This window comes from Bicyclus anynana, chromosome Z, assembly GCF_947172395.1.
Source record: "Bicyclus anynana chromosome Z, ilBicAnyn1.1, whole genome shotgun sequence".
In the NCBI taxonomy this organism is placed as follows: domain Eukaryota; kingdom Metazoa; phylum Arthropoda; class Insecta; order Lepidoptera; family Nymphalidae; genus Bicyclus; species Bicyclus anynana.
In genome coordinates this window covers 18,796,664-18,815,206 of record NC_069110.1, presented here as the reverse complement: position 1 = coordinate 18,815,206, position 18,543 = coordinate 18,796,664, and the positions used below count along the sequence as shown (strand labels likewise).

Here is an 18,543-nt window from a genome sequence, read left to right as displayed (position 1 = left end):
TGAAATAGGGATTAAATGAAAATCCTTAACTCTAAGAGTTAAGGATTTTCATCATTATTCATACAGTTTATCATCATTCATACAGTTATAAAAATTTGTGCATAAATCATGAAATCAACAATAATGTAATGTAATTTAAGAATTTTTAAAGTTCAGCCCTTAAAGAGTAAACATGTGTTGAAATTTGTCTAAAAATAAAAGTCAGCAATTTTCAAGTTATATTTGTGATAAATGATCTACAAACAGTCGGTTTAACATGAAAAAAAAAAACTTCAAAAATTTCACACCTATAGGGTTGAAAGTCTGACATTTTTCAAATTATTTTCACAGTTATAGAGCGACTATTGATAAAATGTAAAATGTAATGGACATGAAAAATTCAAAAACGAAAATTTCGAAAATTCATCCCTATGTTAAATAGGGGTTACGTTTTTTAGAAAAGGCTCTATGTATCTTGGCATAAAATCTTATCAAAATAAACTACGTTAGATTCAAGATGCTTCAATGTATTAAACTTTTGGATTATTCAAAATAATTGTTAAAAATTATAAAAAAGTTATAATTTTTAACAATTATATTTTTTTTATTTATTATAAAAAAGTCTCGGCTTGAAACTGTCATGTATAGAAGTCAATGCAAGAGGCCTATGTCCAGCAGTGGACGTCCATCGGCTGTTAATGATGGTGACGATGAAAAAAGTTGCGTAGTATTAGCAAAACGGATGAACCGATTTGGTGGTAGGAGGTAGCTTAGTACCAGTTACAGTTTTTAGCGATGAGTATATGGACCGACAGCACTCCACTTGGACTGAATTGTACTTATAACACGTAACTTGTAACAATAAATTAACGATAAATTAATTAAATGCCAAAATAAAAGTACTGGATGTTAGTGTTTAAAAATTAAATCTTAAAAGCTGACTTACCAAAGCATCGTTACCCCGGCGTAGGACGGTTTTAAAATTAACAAACGACAAATGCCTGTCAAAAATAAATACTCTCTCCGTTTCTTATTTCCCATGTCAAGTAATTTGACAGTGTCTGTAAACAAAACGATCAAGTGCGAAATTCATACGCACGATTAGTTTTCCGTACTAGCGTATAACGGTACTCTAACCAAAATGGCAATTCGGAAACATAAATAAAAATTCATTTAATATAAAATAATAAGTTAAAAAATATACTATTGTATGGTATTATGTGCGTTTTTTTTAATAAAGCCCCTTGGAGTTAGACGGATTATGTTTCAGTAAGGCAATGCTGAGGATGAAGCTTTTTATCGGGCATACGATCAATACGATCATAGTCCATGTTTAGTAGGTGTTCTCAACTCATTTCTGTATCAAAGATAAATAAGAATAAAAAAAACAAATCACTCTTGAGCCTCGAGTTGTTTAGTAAACAAAAGAGTTACGTTATACAGCCAAATTTTTTGTTTTAAGGATTAGTTTACTTGACACTTTTTAAAACGGTTTTAAAATTGTTCATTATGTTTACTACTGTACTGTTTGTGTGACGTCACAAAATGGCCGACAGTGTTTTTGGCGTTTGGAAGTTTGAGTTTCTAAAGTAATCTTTTAATATTTTTTACAAAAATTTGTATATTTCTGACTTTCATTGAAAGTTGTATACGAAATTAATATTGTTTATAATTACTACCCCTTATGCCCCAGAGCAGGCTTAAAAGGAGGCACATTATTTAGACCTATTAATATAAAACAACGAAGGGATGGTCTCACTGGGGAATACACTCGAAAAGCAAAGTTACAATATAACACATCTGCTTATAGTTATTTTACTGATTGCAGATAAACTCAGAAGAGAAAAAATAAATATTAACTACCCTATTGTAACATCCTATGGACGTTTTCTGATTAAAAGTTACGTGAGTAAATTTTTTCTATATTTTTATAAGAATGTTATATCAGACAACATTTTTTATAGCTCAGAAAAAAATATTTCTGTCTGATAGTGACGTTTTACAACATATTTTGTCTGACTAATTGTGACCTCGTGTTCTGCTATTTTTATTTCTATAACCCAGCCTTGACGCTTCGGCTGATCTGCAATATATCCCGGTTTCACCCCAGAATAAAAAGTTTATAGCCATTTTATAGTTGAATGTGACGTCAATTTATATGTCTAAAATATGCGAAGTTATCGTAAATCTGATGAATTCTTTTACTTCATTGTCTTTGTCACTTAAAGTCATAAGGCGTGTTACACGGTATAAATAGTTAGGTAAAATATTCTGATCTGGGATTTCACAAAACCCACACCCTTAGCCTAGGGTCAGCGCATACCCTATAAAGTGCAGCGTAGCGTATAGTACACAAAGTATACTATCTGACATTATAGACATTGCTATGATTTAAATGGACATCAATAGTAAATTTTTCTCATAGTTAATTTATTTTCGATTTAAGCCGGATTTATATTTTTCTGACATGTCGTGTCGTGACACATCAGAACAGAATAGGTATCATACATTTTATATGGCAACGTTTACACTTATGTGTTGTGACATGTCGTGCTGGCTTCTGACGTGTCGCATACAAAATGTATGAAACTGATTCTGTCCTGATGCGTCACAACACGACACGTCAGACAAATGTAAATGCGGCTTTATTCTAACGGTAACGGCTTTGTCATTCCGAGCCGGCCTATGACGTATGTCAGGATATATCTCATGAGGAGATAGATACTGTCGACTATAGCTGCCATACTAGAAATATCGTCTCTTACGTCCTATCGCAACGAAAGAGAGAAAGCGATATTTCCGGTTAGGCGCTATTGGTCGACATTATGTAATTTTGTCTTCACGAGATATACGTGGCGCGCTTCTTAGGTACGTAGCCTACAGATATGCTACATGATGTGCAAAATCTATCAGACCAGTTTGTTTACGAGAAACAACTCGAGACTGTTGTAGTAAGAACGTGAGGCCAATTGCTGGTATTAAAGTAAAAGGTATTGAGGGGTAGACACACAAACTCAACACACAAATATACAATGACATAGGTATAAGAAACATCATAAACTAGCTTTCTAGCAACGGTATTAGCAACTATGTGTTATGTGGAATACTGACCGAAAATTTAAACTAAAACAATTAAAAAGTAATTAGAAATGTTAAATCCTATAACGATTAAATAAATTTAGATTCTATATAGAAAAATCTTACCGAAAATTATGCACTGAAAAACCTTTAACGGTTTAGAAAATATTTTTTTTTCAAGTTACGTTTGACGCGGTACGTAGAGAAATGTTGCAAAACTAGGATCATTCTGAAAGGGTGTTTAGTAATTTATCAGTGGAATTAATTAACAAAAAAGAAAAGTTAAATAACATTTTTATACAACTTTATTGTGATATAAATCTGGTATGTTAACAAAATTTTCGAATAACACTAATTATTGTGATGGACTAATTAAATATAAGTACAACACGGTACAAATAATATATTAAGCAAATCAACTTTACTATGTAAAATGTTAAAAACGTATTTCTTCAATATTTTATATTGCACAATAGTACAATAATAAAAATTGTTTTTTTTTTTTAATTATTATATGAAACTTTATTAAAACATAGGTTTATTATTCCATTATAATATACATCTGCATACATTCGACTTTTTATACTAATACTTTTATTTATAATCTCAGTACAAATCCATAATAGAGACTAGAGACTAAAGATTGATATGAAAGGGCGTTAAAGTCATACGTTGAGCAAATAACCTCTTCTCACGGCCCGCGAACTTGTTTGACCTCGTCTCAAACATTGAACGTGGTTAATTGTACTTAACATAATACTAAGTGCGTATACATGCTCAACTGTTACACTTCGTGCTAATACAATACACATTACTATATACACATACATACACACAATTATTCACATCTTGTATTACCACTAGCGAGCTTTTAGGAACCATAATACCAAATCTCTAATGTAAACCGTGCCACTTCTATATTTTTGTTTTTCTATACGCCAAAATCGATGTGAAATGTTTATCAACAAACACATTAAAAATGAACGTAGAATATTTTTTGTTTATAAAATGTTATTCAAAATATTTAGGAACAAGTTAATTAAAAATATTAGGTATAAAATAAAATGACTAACGAATTTTAATTTTTTTGTTGAAAAATATTTCACATTGAATTTGCCTTTAATATATTGTGATCTTTTGGAAACACGTGTTTTTTCCTATAAGATGGAGTTCTGAGTATGTCAACACGGCCGTGTGAGATTTAACCTCGAAAATGTACTGTCGTGTTTTTCGACGACACTAATATTACAAAGGCGAAAGTTTGTGTAGAAAAGTGTGTGTGTGTAAATGTGTTTGTTTGTGCCTCGTTTACGCTGCGGCAACTGAAGCGATTTCGCTAAAATTTTGAATAGAAATGATTTTTTTTTCTGGATTAACTCATAGGCTACTTTTCATCCCGGAACATACATAAGTAATTAAGTATACATGGTTCCTACGGGATTTTTAATAATCTGAATCCCACGCAAACGAAATCGCGGGCGTCCGCTAGAGTCTAATAATTCCAATAAAAGATGTTCGTAGCAAAGTCTACGCTCACTGGCGAGGTATTCTAGGGTCTACGCACACTCTACAGCGATCAACTAGGTGATTCACCAACTTCGAGTGTGTTTGATATTAGTACGATTTACATTGCAACTTCATGGAGGCGTATAAAAAATACTAGGAACGCCCACGACTTCTTCGCATAAAATTGTGTTTTTGACAAATCCCGCGGGATCCTTGGACTTTTTCAGGACAACAAAAGTAAAGCCTATGCTCTGCCCCAAGGTCCAATTTATCTCTATACCAAGTTTCATCTAAATTGGTTAAGCGGTATGGATGTGAAAAGGTAACAAACAGACAGACAGACTTACTGTCGCATTTATAATATTAGTATGGATTTCAAAAAGAAAGAACTAAGAAACAACGTGATCAATGTTACCGACCGTATGTTATAATTTCAAATAGCGCACGTAATCCTGCCATAAATTCTCATACAAACGTAGAAGCCACTTAATTTTTAAAGCCCCTAATAAATATACCTAAAGCACCTGTTTGGGTGCGATGAGAATTCGCCGTAACAATGAAAATACTGAAACATTTAAGACGAAATTTTCTTTTATTATTTTCGTCACAACAGTTTTTTCTTTTTAAGCAAACATCAGCAAAGATGATGCTAATATGTTGTTTATATTTGCGATGTAAGCAGTGACAATATTCGACGAGTCAAGTATCGAAACCGATGCTTCTACGTAGAATACGTAATTATTGGAACATTGAAAGATATACAGGGTGCTCGGAAGTGATTCCCATAACTTCAAGGTGTTTACGACTCCATTTATAGGTGCCGAATTGCATACTAATATTTTTTTAACTAAAAAATAAAACTTTTTATGTTTTCAAAGTAATTCAAATAATTCTAGACTCTTCTAGACTATCCATGTAACACATGCCTTTATCTATCCTTGCGTTTTATTTGGCTAGGTCATAATAATATGAAAGAGTATAAGGGACACATTTGGACATCTATTTACAAAAGAAATATTGTTTACCACGAAATATTAATTTTAGAACACATGTTCCTTGAATACCATGAACATTTTTAATTAATTTTCGGTAAAGATTATAACCCCAGAGTTATGGGAAATACTCCCGGGCAACCTGTATAAAGCTATATTTTAACTTTTTGACTGTCCGTTTTTTTACTCTTTTTTATTAAAAGACTGATGTTACGCAGCATGTTGGCAGTCATACACTTTATAACTTCTGTGGAAAATCGTTTTTTACCAAACGATTTCGGTTGCTTTCATTTATCGAAACCGACTAATAGAATATTATTCGTACTTACTCTTTATAAAATCCTTTACCCGAGAAGGTTTGTATTTAAGTTTTTAATATTGCTTGTATTATGTATTTTTTGTTATTATTTTGGATTGGAAATAAATAGGCTTATTGTTATTATTGTTAACTCCTTATAACCCATTGATCTTTTGTAAAAGAGGTCAACGACATTACCCATGTTGGGATATAAATACTATAAAGCGTCATCTACACAACTGTATATGTCGTAGAGCGAATCATGACTTTGGAAATAATAAACCTCCTTAAGTGATGCTTAGTCGTGGTATATATAAGTCTACGAAATTGAAAATTTCAATTCATATGTATGAACGTACATATGACAGCATTTCAAGAAAATCTGCGTGTATTTGATTTTATAATATGACACGTCTAAGGCTGCAAGTCCTTCGAAGCGGAGCGAGGCAGCGGAGCCGAGGAACTGATTAATATTAACCAATAGGATTGCACAAAATCTTCGCTCCTCTTAAGTGGACAGGGACTTGCGAGCTAGTTTAAAAACTCATATAAAACCGTTAAGCGGAGCAGAGAAACGGAGCGGGGTTAAATTAATTAAATTTAACATTTATTTACTAAACATAGTCTGCAACTCAGCTCCGCAACCTCGCTCCACTTTAATGCATAGACACAGTACGCAACTCCGCTCCGCATTAGTCCATTTCTCCGCTACGCTCCCTCGCTTCACTTTGGTGGACTAGCAGCCTTACAATGGTAGTTTAGAGGTGCGAGTTTAAATTTATATATATATTTTTTTATAATTCTTTACGAGCGAATATTCTATTATATGTTTATCGTTTAAATTTTGGGTTGATTTAACGTTTTATTCACACTGGAGATTGTGAATAAAAAGTTAAATCCTACCTTAAAGGTTACCTAAATCTTTCATGGAACAGTAAAAGCGGCACAGCTTGTTATTTTCTAATCAATAATAATAATTTACATCACACAATACGCTAGTGAGAATACAGAAGAGAAAATAGGAGACGTATACAACGTAAACAAACATTCCAGACGAACATTCCATACAAATGATAAGTTGTACAAGCGAGTGAAGGCTGTGACGTCGTTACACGCGGCGGATTCATTCACACGTGATGTGTTGTAGACTAGCCTGGCGGATATTTTGTTAATATTTTATAATATTAGCCTTAGCCAGTGATCTCCACATACATACCTGTATTTGTTCCTTTCGTGAACCTCACTGAGCTATATAAGTTTACTATGATTGATAAATTAAATGGAACCTTTGATTTTCTATTACTCGGTTAAATAAATTATTTAGCATCACGAGCAGGACGGTAAACCAAAGGAACGATGGACGTAGCGAACGGTTAGAAGTATAATTATTATATATTTAATTAACAATAAATTAATGAGTTTTAAATAAATATACATATCGTTGTTACGTATTATTATGCGTTCCATGTCAGTGTTAGTGCACACGCAATCCACTCGTGTCGGAGTTCACGAGATGTAGTATGCAATGATACGTTTGACGTAAACATACATAATGGATACGACAATAACAGCGCACATCAAAGTTACCTCTCGAGTTCTGCTCTTGCAGAGCGGGCGAGGCCTCGGGCGGTCGGGCGCGGGCAGCGGGGCGAGGGGCGCCCGCGACGGCTTTATCGCGGTACCGTTAGGAGGGTCGGACCTCCGGTTGGAGGAGAGCGTCAGCTCGAGCTTGGCCTTGTCGCCGCCCTCCGTGAAGCGGATCGTGCTCGTGTGGAAGTCGGCCGCGACGCCGTCGGTCCTCGTGAGGTCGGTCACGAAGGTCGTCGCGGCCGGCGCCGGGTGCGCGCGCGGCGGCGGCGCCGGCGCGTCCGACACGTCCACCAGTCGGCGCGTGGACACGATCGGGTAGCGGGCGGGGGGGACGGGACGAGCCGGTAGCCGGGGTGGGGGGAAGGGAGACAGTGTTTTCTGCAAATAAAAATTTGATAATGTGCCACGGTGCCCTAAGCGTACATTTCTAAACGCGGCAGAAATCCTACACACTAATGCAAATGAACAGCGAGCACAGCCTGTCGGTGCGCACTGATTGGTGCATTTCACAGCAAGCAGCCTATAAATTGTTATACTCTCGTGTTTACTACGTTTTTAGATGCAATCTGTGATAAGCTAACACTGAAAGCTAATAATATAGCCAAAATAAATGAAATGCTTTTTTTAAATGTAATGTTTGATAATTTGACTATGTCAAGCGGCTTTCTTCTAACTTTTGATTTACAATATATTTACAAAAATGTACAGACTATATTTTCGCAGCTACCCATACTCTAATAGTCTTATAAGCTTTGCACATATTTTTAAACTTTAAATATAATTATGAAGACACTGGGCCATTGATATCCTACCGCTACACTTATAATTATTCCTAAACATGCACATAAAAAATGTTATAATATACGGTGACAGGGCCTCAGTGATTCCATAAAAGTGGAAACTTGCCAAATCGTATGCAAAACTAAAGCGACATTCTAATTTTTCACAAATCCTAACTCTACCAAACTGAGATCTATAAAAGTAGTGCTATCATTTCAATATATATAAACAAAGCTCTATGAAACATTAAAAAAAAACATGAAAACATTTAACCCCCACAACATGATATATATAATCAACATCAATGTTCTGCATCAAATGTGATAAAGAAAGCGTCCAAGCATAGTGTTTGCGACACGCGATAAATAGGTCGCCGCTAACAGGACCGTGCCATGACCGGTGACTTAGTGTTATTGAAATTCACTCACTAAATATACTACATTTACTACAGGTTTCTAAAATGTATATGTAATAACTACGAGTATATATAGCAATGCTAAGAATGTACATATATATAAACTGACGTATCTTTAGGTACTTGTGTAGAGCCTATGAAGCAAAAGACACTGGACAATGTCTATAGAAGACATCTGAAGTAGACTTCAGATGTCTTCTATAGACATTGTCCAGTGTCTTTTGCTTCATGCATCATAAACACCACACACTGTTTAAATATAAAGTAGAACTTGAAAATAATTTGCATTTAAGATTCTATTTTTATATTAACCTGCAACCAAATAATTCAAAAATAAACAAATATTGTTCACTAATAAATATTATATAGCTGCCTATTCGTCACCCTACCTAGTAGTAAACAAATAAAACTTGTTTATGAAATAACGGTCATAGCATGGTCTCTGAAAGTCGTAGCATATGTGACGTATGACAGAAGAAGAAGACATAGATCACAATAGATTACGATTTGCTCTTCCTCTCCTAACTCTACATTGTATCGTAGTTCACTGTTTCTATAGTTTTTAGCCAAAAAACTTCGCTGACATTTTAAATTTATCTTCTGGACTTTTGGATACAAATGAAATAAAGTTCTTATCAATCGCCTCGGTTTCTTTTTCGGAAAAGTTGAAGTATCCGATCCAAAAATATGTACTTGTACACCTTTTTTCACTGGGTTTGTTTAAAGGTTTGGTATTAATTGAATGGGATTGTTAATAATAAATAAGCTATTAAGATAATGATGAATAATGAATAAAGGAAGACTAAGAGAACAGAATTGTAAAAGCAAAAGGCGCACAGTCTGGCGTTCTAAGGTACTATCTAGACCCCTAACCTCATGAACTTGCCTCATGGTTGCGAAACCTGGATGGAAACACAAACAGGCCCACCTCGTGACTAAACTGCAAGTCATTATCAACAAGTATCTGCGTAACATGTTTGGCATATTCTGCCGTGCTAAGCCCAAAAGCGATATTTCTAAAAAACATTTATTTGATTTTTGTGATATCAGATAACTTAGAAAAATATACATCTAATGAACTAAACCTTATAGCGGTATTTTATTTTTAAATTATAGAAAAAAAGAACAAAGTTTTTTCTATCTTACTTATACTTTAAAACTACTTTTATAAAATTCTACATTTTTTGATATTATGTATACTTCGAAAATGTACCAAACCAAATTTTACTAAGAAAACATTCCGTCACATACGCAACGACCATCCAAAAGCTTTAAGAAACGAAATGAACGTTATTAACAGTAGAAACACACGCGCTCTATATTACGACCGATGCGACGAGTGGTGACCACAGGAGTATTAACACGGGTAGGCACAATACATACTAATTGTACAAAATGAATCCGAAATGCATTTTTTTCTACGACCTGCACGCCACTGAATAAATCGACAAATTATAATGTACATAATTTTTAACCACACAATTAAAATTATTATCGACTCGTATCGACATTAAGTATGAAAGCATCTAATTGCACGCCGTGCAGTGACGTCATAAGCATGTGTTCCTACCATAGAAATGTTCATAAAAATTCAATAGAAATGGCGTATAAAGACATCGACAAATACCCAGATCTAAAGTGTCGATTGTGAAGGAACAAAATTAACGAATGTGAAATAAACAATGACACAGCTATACCAACGAATGACATGGAGAGTAAATTTTAATATAATTTCCAACCAAATGTATATTTAGAAAATCTTTTCGATAATATAAAACTATATATTAGTAACTCAATAATTTCCCACAAAAGCGTGCGGTAGCGGTGACAAGTCAAATGTCACCTTTGACATATTAGTAACACGTAACGCCATTTCTATTGCCTCGTCGTTAGGGTGTACATAGCTTGGCAAATTCGTAACTCTCCCGTTAGTCTGCGAGGGCCGGGAGGGGGTAGTTATACCCGCGCACCCCCCTCGCCCGCATATCATGGGAGTGTCATCAACTTTCTAAGCTAAAGTGTGTGTTGTGTAGGGTGTGAAGAGAAGGTAAACTCACGGCTCTGTCTGCGAGGCTAACGTCGGCGTCGCGCGCTTCGGCGGGCAGGCTGTCGCGTCGCTTGTTGTTTAGCAGGAACTCCATCTCTGTGAGCAGGTCGAGCGGCAGCGCGGGCGGCGGTTCGCGGGGCGGCGCGTCTCGGGACGGCGTCGAGTCCGACGAGTCCGACGACACCGGGGTAGCTGACCCGCATGATAACCTAGGGAGTGGGAGGGGTGATACATTAATAAATAATTATTATAATTAAATATTTTTATTTATTCAATGATAACTCATAGTTTGGGAACTTCGGTCGGCGGCTCGATTTAACACCCTCGCAGTCCTAAATAAATTAATTATTTAGGACTTAATTATTTTTTGTTAACTGTGAAGTGTATTTTTTTAAACAACTAATTTTATGTAAATTTTAAACGGATTTTTTTTTGTTACGGAAATAAGTATGCAGTGTCTACTTTAATTAGATTGTACAGAGCCTTGTGTTTGTATTTTTTAGATTGCAATTATGTAAATACTGTAACAATCACTAGTGGATAAAATAATTAAATAGATTAAAATATTTATTTATTTTTTGCGAAAATGTTCACCTTTAAAAACTACCCCTTGTCGTAATGATAATGGAATTTTTATCAGCTTTAATTAGTAAGAATCTTTTTTAATAGATAAATTAAATTTTTTAAAATACTAGCGGACGCTCGCGACTTCGTCCGCGTGGGATTTAGTTTTCACAAATCCCGCGGGAACCGTAGATTTTTCCGGGATGAAAAAATATATATGTCTTTATCCAGAGTAAAATCTATTTCCATTCCAAATTTCAGCCAAATCGCTTCAGTAGCCGCAGCGTAAAAGAGGAACTAACATACTTACACACTTACACACAAACTTTCGCCTTTATAATATTAGTAAGATAAGATAAGATAAGATTAGTAAGAAGTAAGATAGTAAGATTTCAAACTTTGTTAATATTAATCAGTTCACATTATCTTCAAACTACTCTGTGTAAAAGTGATGAAAAAGCATAGTTGCACCAATTTTCATGAAAATCGATGGAGGGGCAACGTAAACGAAGGTGATAAACTTCAATAAATGTACTATATAGTAGAGGTAGAAGTATATTCTACCTATACTTCTAATTTGGCGGTAAGTCGGTGCCGGTAGGGTGACAACTAGCAACCAATGCAATGTATATAAATGCCTAATCTAAAATCCTACGTTGACCCAAACTGAAAAACGAACCCAGTATCATATTCATGATTGCTGTGACTTTCCTTCCTTATCGCGCGTTGCGAAAGGGAACTAGACGGAAAAAATTAAGACCAAAAAGTTGTAACGCCACTTTTTACCAGACTGCTTAAGGAGAGTAATGTTTTAGCTATAGTTGTAAGCCGTGACCTGAAGATAGCTGGTGAGCTCTAGGGTCCTCAAAAGGCCCCCGACCCTAAAAAGCTCTCCAACCCCAAAAGGCCCCCCGACCCCAAAAGACCCCCCCAACCTCAATAGACACCTGATCTTCGACCCTTTGAACGAAATTCCTTTTCATGAATGTTCGAACTTCGATGGGATGGGATGGGATGGGATGCGTAATAGATAGCTATGGGCGATAGCGATAGCGACAGTGATAACGATATATATAGCGACAGCGATAAATATCTATAGCGATGATATCTATAGCGATAACGATTGCAATAGCGATAGCAATAGCGATAGAAAAAGCGATGATAGCTATAGCGAACTTCGTTCTATCCGGGTGTTCCTTGACACCTCTGAAGTTTTTATTTTCATTTTAGTTTCTGTAACTGTATTGGAATTACCTTGATGGTCCGAAAATTGGATCTGTGTTGGGGTTGCTCGGAGTTACACCCCTCGCAGAGCACCTTGAGCAGATCTTCCTGGTAATTATCGTTAACACCCGATAGAGTTGCAAATTGAAACATTATCATACCTGACGACCTCCTAATATCTTCTCCTATAAGAAAACAGGCTTGGACGATAAGGATAATTTGGAGCAGTATATTGGCCAGTAATCACCCTTTTTTATTATCGTTCATAAGAACTAGTTGCCTTCAGTCGAGCCACTGGTTCACTGGTTAGCTTATGTGGCTCGAGAAAACACTAAATGCTCTATGATGACTGAAAATCTCCACTGATTTCAACAAACGAGACATAAATCTATGGCGTAGGCGAGTAGATTGATGTACAATACTTTCCGAATTTCTTATCAATTCAATTGTAAATATAATTAAGCTGATTCTTCAATAAAGCAAGCAAAAATGTTTTCTTTGAGAAAATACGAGCGTGTTTTAGATCATAATAAAGTAAAACTTCTTTCTAAACTAAAAAAAATACCAAAGCGAAATCTATGAGCTTCAGGCCTAACTGCATCGCAACAGGTTCTAGTACAAAAAGGGGTTGTTTCAAAGTTCTCTAAGTACGCCATCTACTGGTAGCTTAAAACAAACAAACGCTGTTTCACTATGCCTGTAGATGGCTGCACGCAATTTAAAAGCCTTTCGAGCTGGGCTTTTCACTATATTGGTCTTTATTATCAACCTATTAAAATAAACATTAAATAAATTGAGAAATGTCATCTACCAACTGTATGATTACCACCAGGCAGTAGGCACCGGATGACATTTGTTACATATGTCAAAGATAATAAATTAACCTGCAAATTACACGTTTCTTAATGCATTTATTGGCCTTGGCCTTAGAAGTGCAGCTAGTTCTATATTATATTATATTAGAACGAGTATCCAAAGCTGCTGTAATAGGATCTTACCAAGTTTGGATAGGTAGGGAGAACAACACGAGCAGAGAAGGGGAGTGTTGATCGATCGTCAAGGAATTACTTAACCCTACATCCAGTAGCCACAAGTCCTGGACTTTGCTTGGTGTTTTTCTCTCTACCACGCGATGGACCCGGCATCTGCACGGTTAATCCATGGAATGCTAAAATATTCGTCTGTCTCTCTATTTACATAATAATCAAACGTGCGTAAAGAAGTTTAACTTCAAAAATCTTTCCATTTATCGTTTCAGTAGGAATTGTGAATATTCACCTGCTGTCATCCGTAGTGTTTATGGAAGATGGTCTGGAGCCGGTTTTGGGCATTTTGTTCTTCAACCCCCTCACAGCAGACTTCACATTTTTACCACCTTGACGGACCTAGTGGACAAAACATACAATTAGTATTAGTTTCAAATAAATTTATAAAAGATTATATTGCTGAAAGGTTTATTTTACGCAAAATCATACCAGAACCGTGCAACCATCTTTTGTCGAGTTAACGCAAAATAAATATTTATTATTGCTATTTATATTACCTCTGACATAACAACGCGGATTGTATACAATTAAAAGGATAACGGGTTCCACTTAGAACAGATTTGCATGAAATCTGGAAACAAATATTTTGATCTTCTAAAAGATAATAATCGTCGTAATATATTATTTAATTCTTGTTTGTATACACTGTAACTTCATGCAGACAACTGTAAAACATATTTACATCGATTTATTCAAGATGAGAATGCAATAAAGAAAAATATACGTCGATTCCCATCCATTTTTATAAATATTTACACGCCTAATATGTGGCAAAACATGTTGTTACCCATGTTTAGCAAATAAATTACTGTTGATATTGCCCATACTCCTTAATCTGCTCCTAAGAGATCTATCATCTAAACGAGCAAAACCAAATCTGAGCTTATTCAAAATTTACAATATTCTAAATTAAACGTCTCTAGAAATTCAAAATCAAGAACCTATAACAATTTATTGTAATAATAGAGTCAAATTCACGAAGAATGACTAGAAGATTTTTAAAAAATCATTCTTACATCAGAGATCCATAAACAAAATCGAATGGTGTACATTTTTTTAGCGAAAATTTAATCATCAATTTCATCAAAAAAAAAACGTTTACCTAAATAAATTAAAAGTTTTTGAAAAAATCGCTGTTATGCCAGCACATTACTCGTACAATAGATATAGGTGGAAACTTCACTGGTCAAAATACAGTTATTTATTAGTCGTTTTAAGTTAAAAAAAACATGGTAACTTTTTTGTCTCATTAAGTTAATAAGTCACTATTTTTCAGTTTTCAGTCATATTTTCAGTTTTCTGAATTACCATTTAATACATAAAAAATCAGGCAATATATGACGTAGTATTTATAAACTATCATGCCGCTTTTATGGAACATTGAGAAATATATTTAAAATCAGCGTTCATATACTACATACTACAACTCATATTATAACATAAACATGCATGTAAACATTCAGTTTTAACATTAAAACTATATTCCTTCAGAATCTTCTTGTAAATACGGACAACTCACAAGTAGTACATTATAATGGGACGAAAAAAATTAGGAATGCATGAAGAACAAGCGTGTATGAAGATACATTCATTTTGAGTCAACAAGATGCATGCAATAAATATATAGAAATTTGAAGGACCCTGTGCAGATTTGATTGTAATACAATTTTGTGATTTAGGTCATTCACTACTTTGTGGAGTTAATAAGTGTTGTAAATCTAAAATTCAACTATTTATAAATAAATTGATGGAAACATTACAAACTTTCGCCAATTCGCAGGCAATTATACTTTTTTTGCTCAGGTTTTCAGAATAAGCACCAATTTAGGAAAACGGTATTTTAGATATCCGGTACCTGAGAAAGTTTTTAATGCTTCATGAATATTTAATAATTTGAGAATCGAACCAGGTCAATATAATAATATATTAACATATTCTTCCCTTATAAATATTAAATACAATATAACAATTGTGATAATTCTAAGAAAATATAACAGTGTACTTGCACTTACATAATAAATATTTAAACAAATAGAGGACAAATGATGTATTGATAAATACTTAACGATGAAAAATATAATCATTATTAAACATGTTGCTTAAAAGTAAAAAAAAATTCAAGAAAAAGTAAAAGAAACATCATATTTTCTGATTGATTAATGAAAGGAAATAAAGTGTATAGTATGTTTCTAAAGAAATTAAGTTTTACTTCATCTTTGTATTACGAGAAAACCAAGTCTTTTTTAAATTTAATCTTAAACGAAGTTTATACATAACTAGCGGACCCGGTCAAGCTTCATTTGACATAAGTGCACTTATTCTCTATCCCTACTCTACCCTTCTATACCTCTACCCCTACCCTACCCCTACCCTACCCCTACCCTACCCCTACCCTACCCCTACCCTACCCCTACCCTACCCCTACCCTACCCCTACCCTACCCCTACCCTACCCCTACCCTACCCCTACCCTACCCTACCCCTACCCTACCCTACCCCTACCCTACCCCTACCATATCCCTACCCTACCCCTACCCCTACCCTACCCTACCCCTACCATATCCCTACCCTACCCCTACCCTACCCTACCCTACCCCTACCCTACCCTACCCTACCCTACCCTACCCCTACCCCTATCCTACCCCTACCCTACCCCTACCCTACCCCTACCCTACCCCTACCCTACCCCTATCCTACCCCTACCCTACCCCTACCCTACCCCTACCCTACCCCTACCCTACCCCTACCCTACATTGAAATTTTTCCTGAATTTTCTTTGGTATAAACCTCACGGAGCCCGAGACCTTTTCAACGAATCCAAATCGTGGAAATCGGTTAGTGCGTTCTGGAGTTATAGCGTCAGGAAGGAAAACCCGACTTTTTTTTTATTTTTTTATTTTTATATATAAAGTATCCTATGTCCTTTTCCTGACTGTTTCTCTAAACTATCTCCCTGCCAATTTTCAGCTAAATCGGTTCAGCCGTTCTTGAATTATAAGTGGAGTAACTAACATGACTTTCTTTTATATATATAGATGCCCTCCAAGTAAAAGTTTTACAATATTTTCAATGTACAGATTTTGACCTGTTACAATTTTAAAATACCTAAGTACAAGTATATATTAAGTCTCTAACATTTCCATATCTATATAGTAACTGTTCTCAATGACTTATATTTGCACTGTTCCCTAATTTGATGTGAAATACAAGTCAATAAAATTATAATACTCACAATACGATCCAACAGTTTGGAGGCGTACGTGGCCAAACGTACTGATAAATACATTTACATCCGCCTATAAAATTTAGGGAAGGCCTATAGAATATCTTATTTGAATATATTGCAGTTCCAATATATAATGTTTAATGTTTATGTTTATATAGATGCATACCCTCATTTAAGCGGCTTATAAATTCTATACAAAAACTTTTTAGTTTCAAGAATTGACTTCCTAAATCGAAATCGGTAGTAGAGTCACAAACGGACCAACCTGACGTTTCTAGAAAACTTGATCTAAACAAATTCGATTTAAGTATTATCACAGAAGGTTAAGTTATTTAACAACGGCTGTAAATAAAAGAAATCGAAGAAATATAGAAAATAATGTGAAATATAAGAAATATACGTGTGATGTCTCCCACCAAGTAGTGAATAGCACAAAAGATCCAAGAAAATATGGTCGTTCATATAAAATGGACTCACCGTTTTAACAGCCGATTGAACTGCGGGGTTCGCCTGCAAATATTCATAACTTAAAGCAAAAGAAAATTCCCACATACTTCTAGCATGCAACTTAGTTACCAATAGCGAAGCATCGTTTTTTTGACTAGTCTTAAAATAGCGTTTACATTTGGAAATCTAGCCATTTACTACTTTTTTTAATTAAAAGACCATTTGGGGAAATGAAACGGCTAAACGCAGGTATGCAAATCAAACATATACCTTTATGATCATAATAAGGTATGCATTTTAGGTTAGTTAATGTTAGGCATTAGGGTAACGAATAACAATTATCCCACCTACACATTCTCATGTAAAATAATACAAATTCAAATTGCTTGCACTGTAATGAAGTTGTCATAGGTTATGGAGAGTCAACTCTTATTATAGGTTTAAGCTTCTTATTATAGGTTTTCTTCAAACCCTACCTACACTTTAACTACTGTATGTGCTTGTCTTGCTTGACCATTTCGTTAGTCAAGGATCTGTCAGTGTCCCTAGCTATAGTAATAGTGGTGTAATGAGTTGCAAATCAAAGAAACGGTCAAAGCATAAATTGGGACTAAATTAAGGTCTTAAGACTTAAGACTAGCGTTCACGCAACACACTTAAGGCGAAGACAGAGTCAAAGAGTTTATAGAGTTGGCTCTCGATGAAATCTGATAATTTTATTACAGTACAAACAATATTGTTTCACACTTCCTGCGATACTACTTTACATGATTTTTATGAAAATATATACATGATAAAGTTGACCATTTGGTGGGATATATATTATTTTATAAGTACATACTTGTCGATTTATTGTGTCTTTTTCAGCTTCCATTTAGGCTGTATTTATTTATCTTTGCCTATTTTCTTTGTGTGCTTATTGGTGATTGATGTGGACAGCCAAATCAATGTACACATAGGTGTACACGTGTTAAACAGGATCAAATATAAGTTTAGCACCAAAACCTCATACAAATCTATCCGTTATATAATGGGTTGAGAAGTTTTGATATGCTAGTCAAAGCTTGCATACCAAATTGCAGCGTTCTATTACTTCACGAAGTACCCTAATAGTTTAGTTTTCTTCAACTACTAATTTTCTACATAAATAAGTAAATATTTTTTCAACCGACGTAAAACGGAGAGAAAGCTACCAATCCAACGTATATATATATTTTCATGTATCAACACGCTTAACTTTTTTGTAATAACTTCTATGATACGCGAAACTTGATTTAAAAGGACTTTTGATCCAATACGGTTTATGGATTGAGCAAGATCAAACTTCACGCCCTCACTACACTACGTCCGCG

The 18,543-nt window shown here is 34.9% G+C and overlaps 1 protein-coding gene across 8 annotated transcripts in view; it reads right to left on the bottom strand.

The window, feature by feature from the left end:
- The window catches only part of LOC112049138 (DENN domain-containing protein 1A), a 58,461-nt gene that overhangs the window by 22,384 nt on the left and 17,534 nt on the right, over positions 1–18,543 (bottom strand). For 2 of the 8 annotated variants that reach the window (XM_024086929.2, XM_024086927.2), the window contains exons 10-14: positions 17,222–17,254; positions 13,752–13,858; positions 12,504–12,581; positions 10,696–10,894; positions 7,441–7,821 (exon numbers count right to left, since the gene is read on the bottom strand). In XM_024086929.2, the coding sequence (XP_023942697.1) occupies positions 7,441–7,821; positions 10,696–10,894; positions 12,504–12,581; positions 13,752–13,858; positions 17,222–17,254 (798 nt within the window). Of the gene's footprint in view, positions 1–925; positions 1,041–7,440; positions 7,822–10,695; positions 10,895–12,503; positions 12,582–13,751; positions 13,859–17,221; positions 17,255–18,543 lie in introns of all 8 variants that reach the window. The other 6 variants (XM_024086932.2, XM_052890537.1, XR_008252280.1 and 3 more) reach the window with 5 other exon arrangements.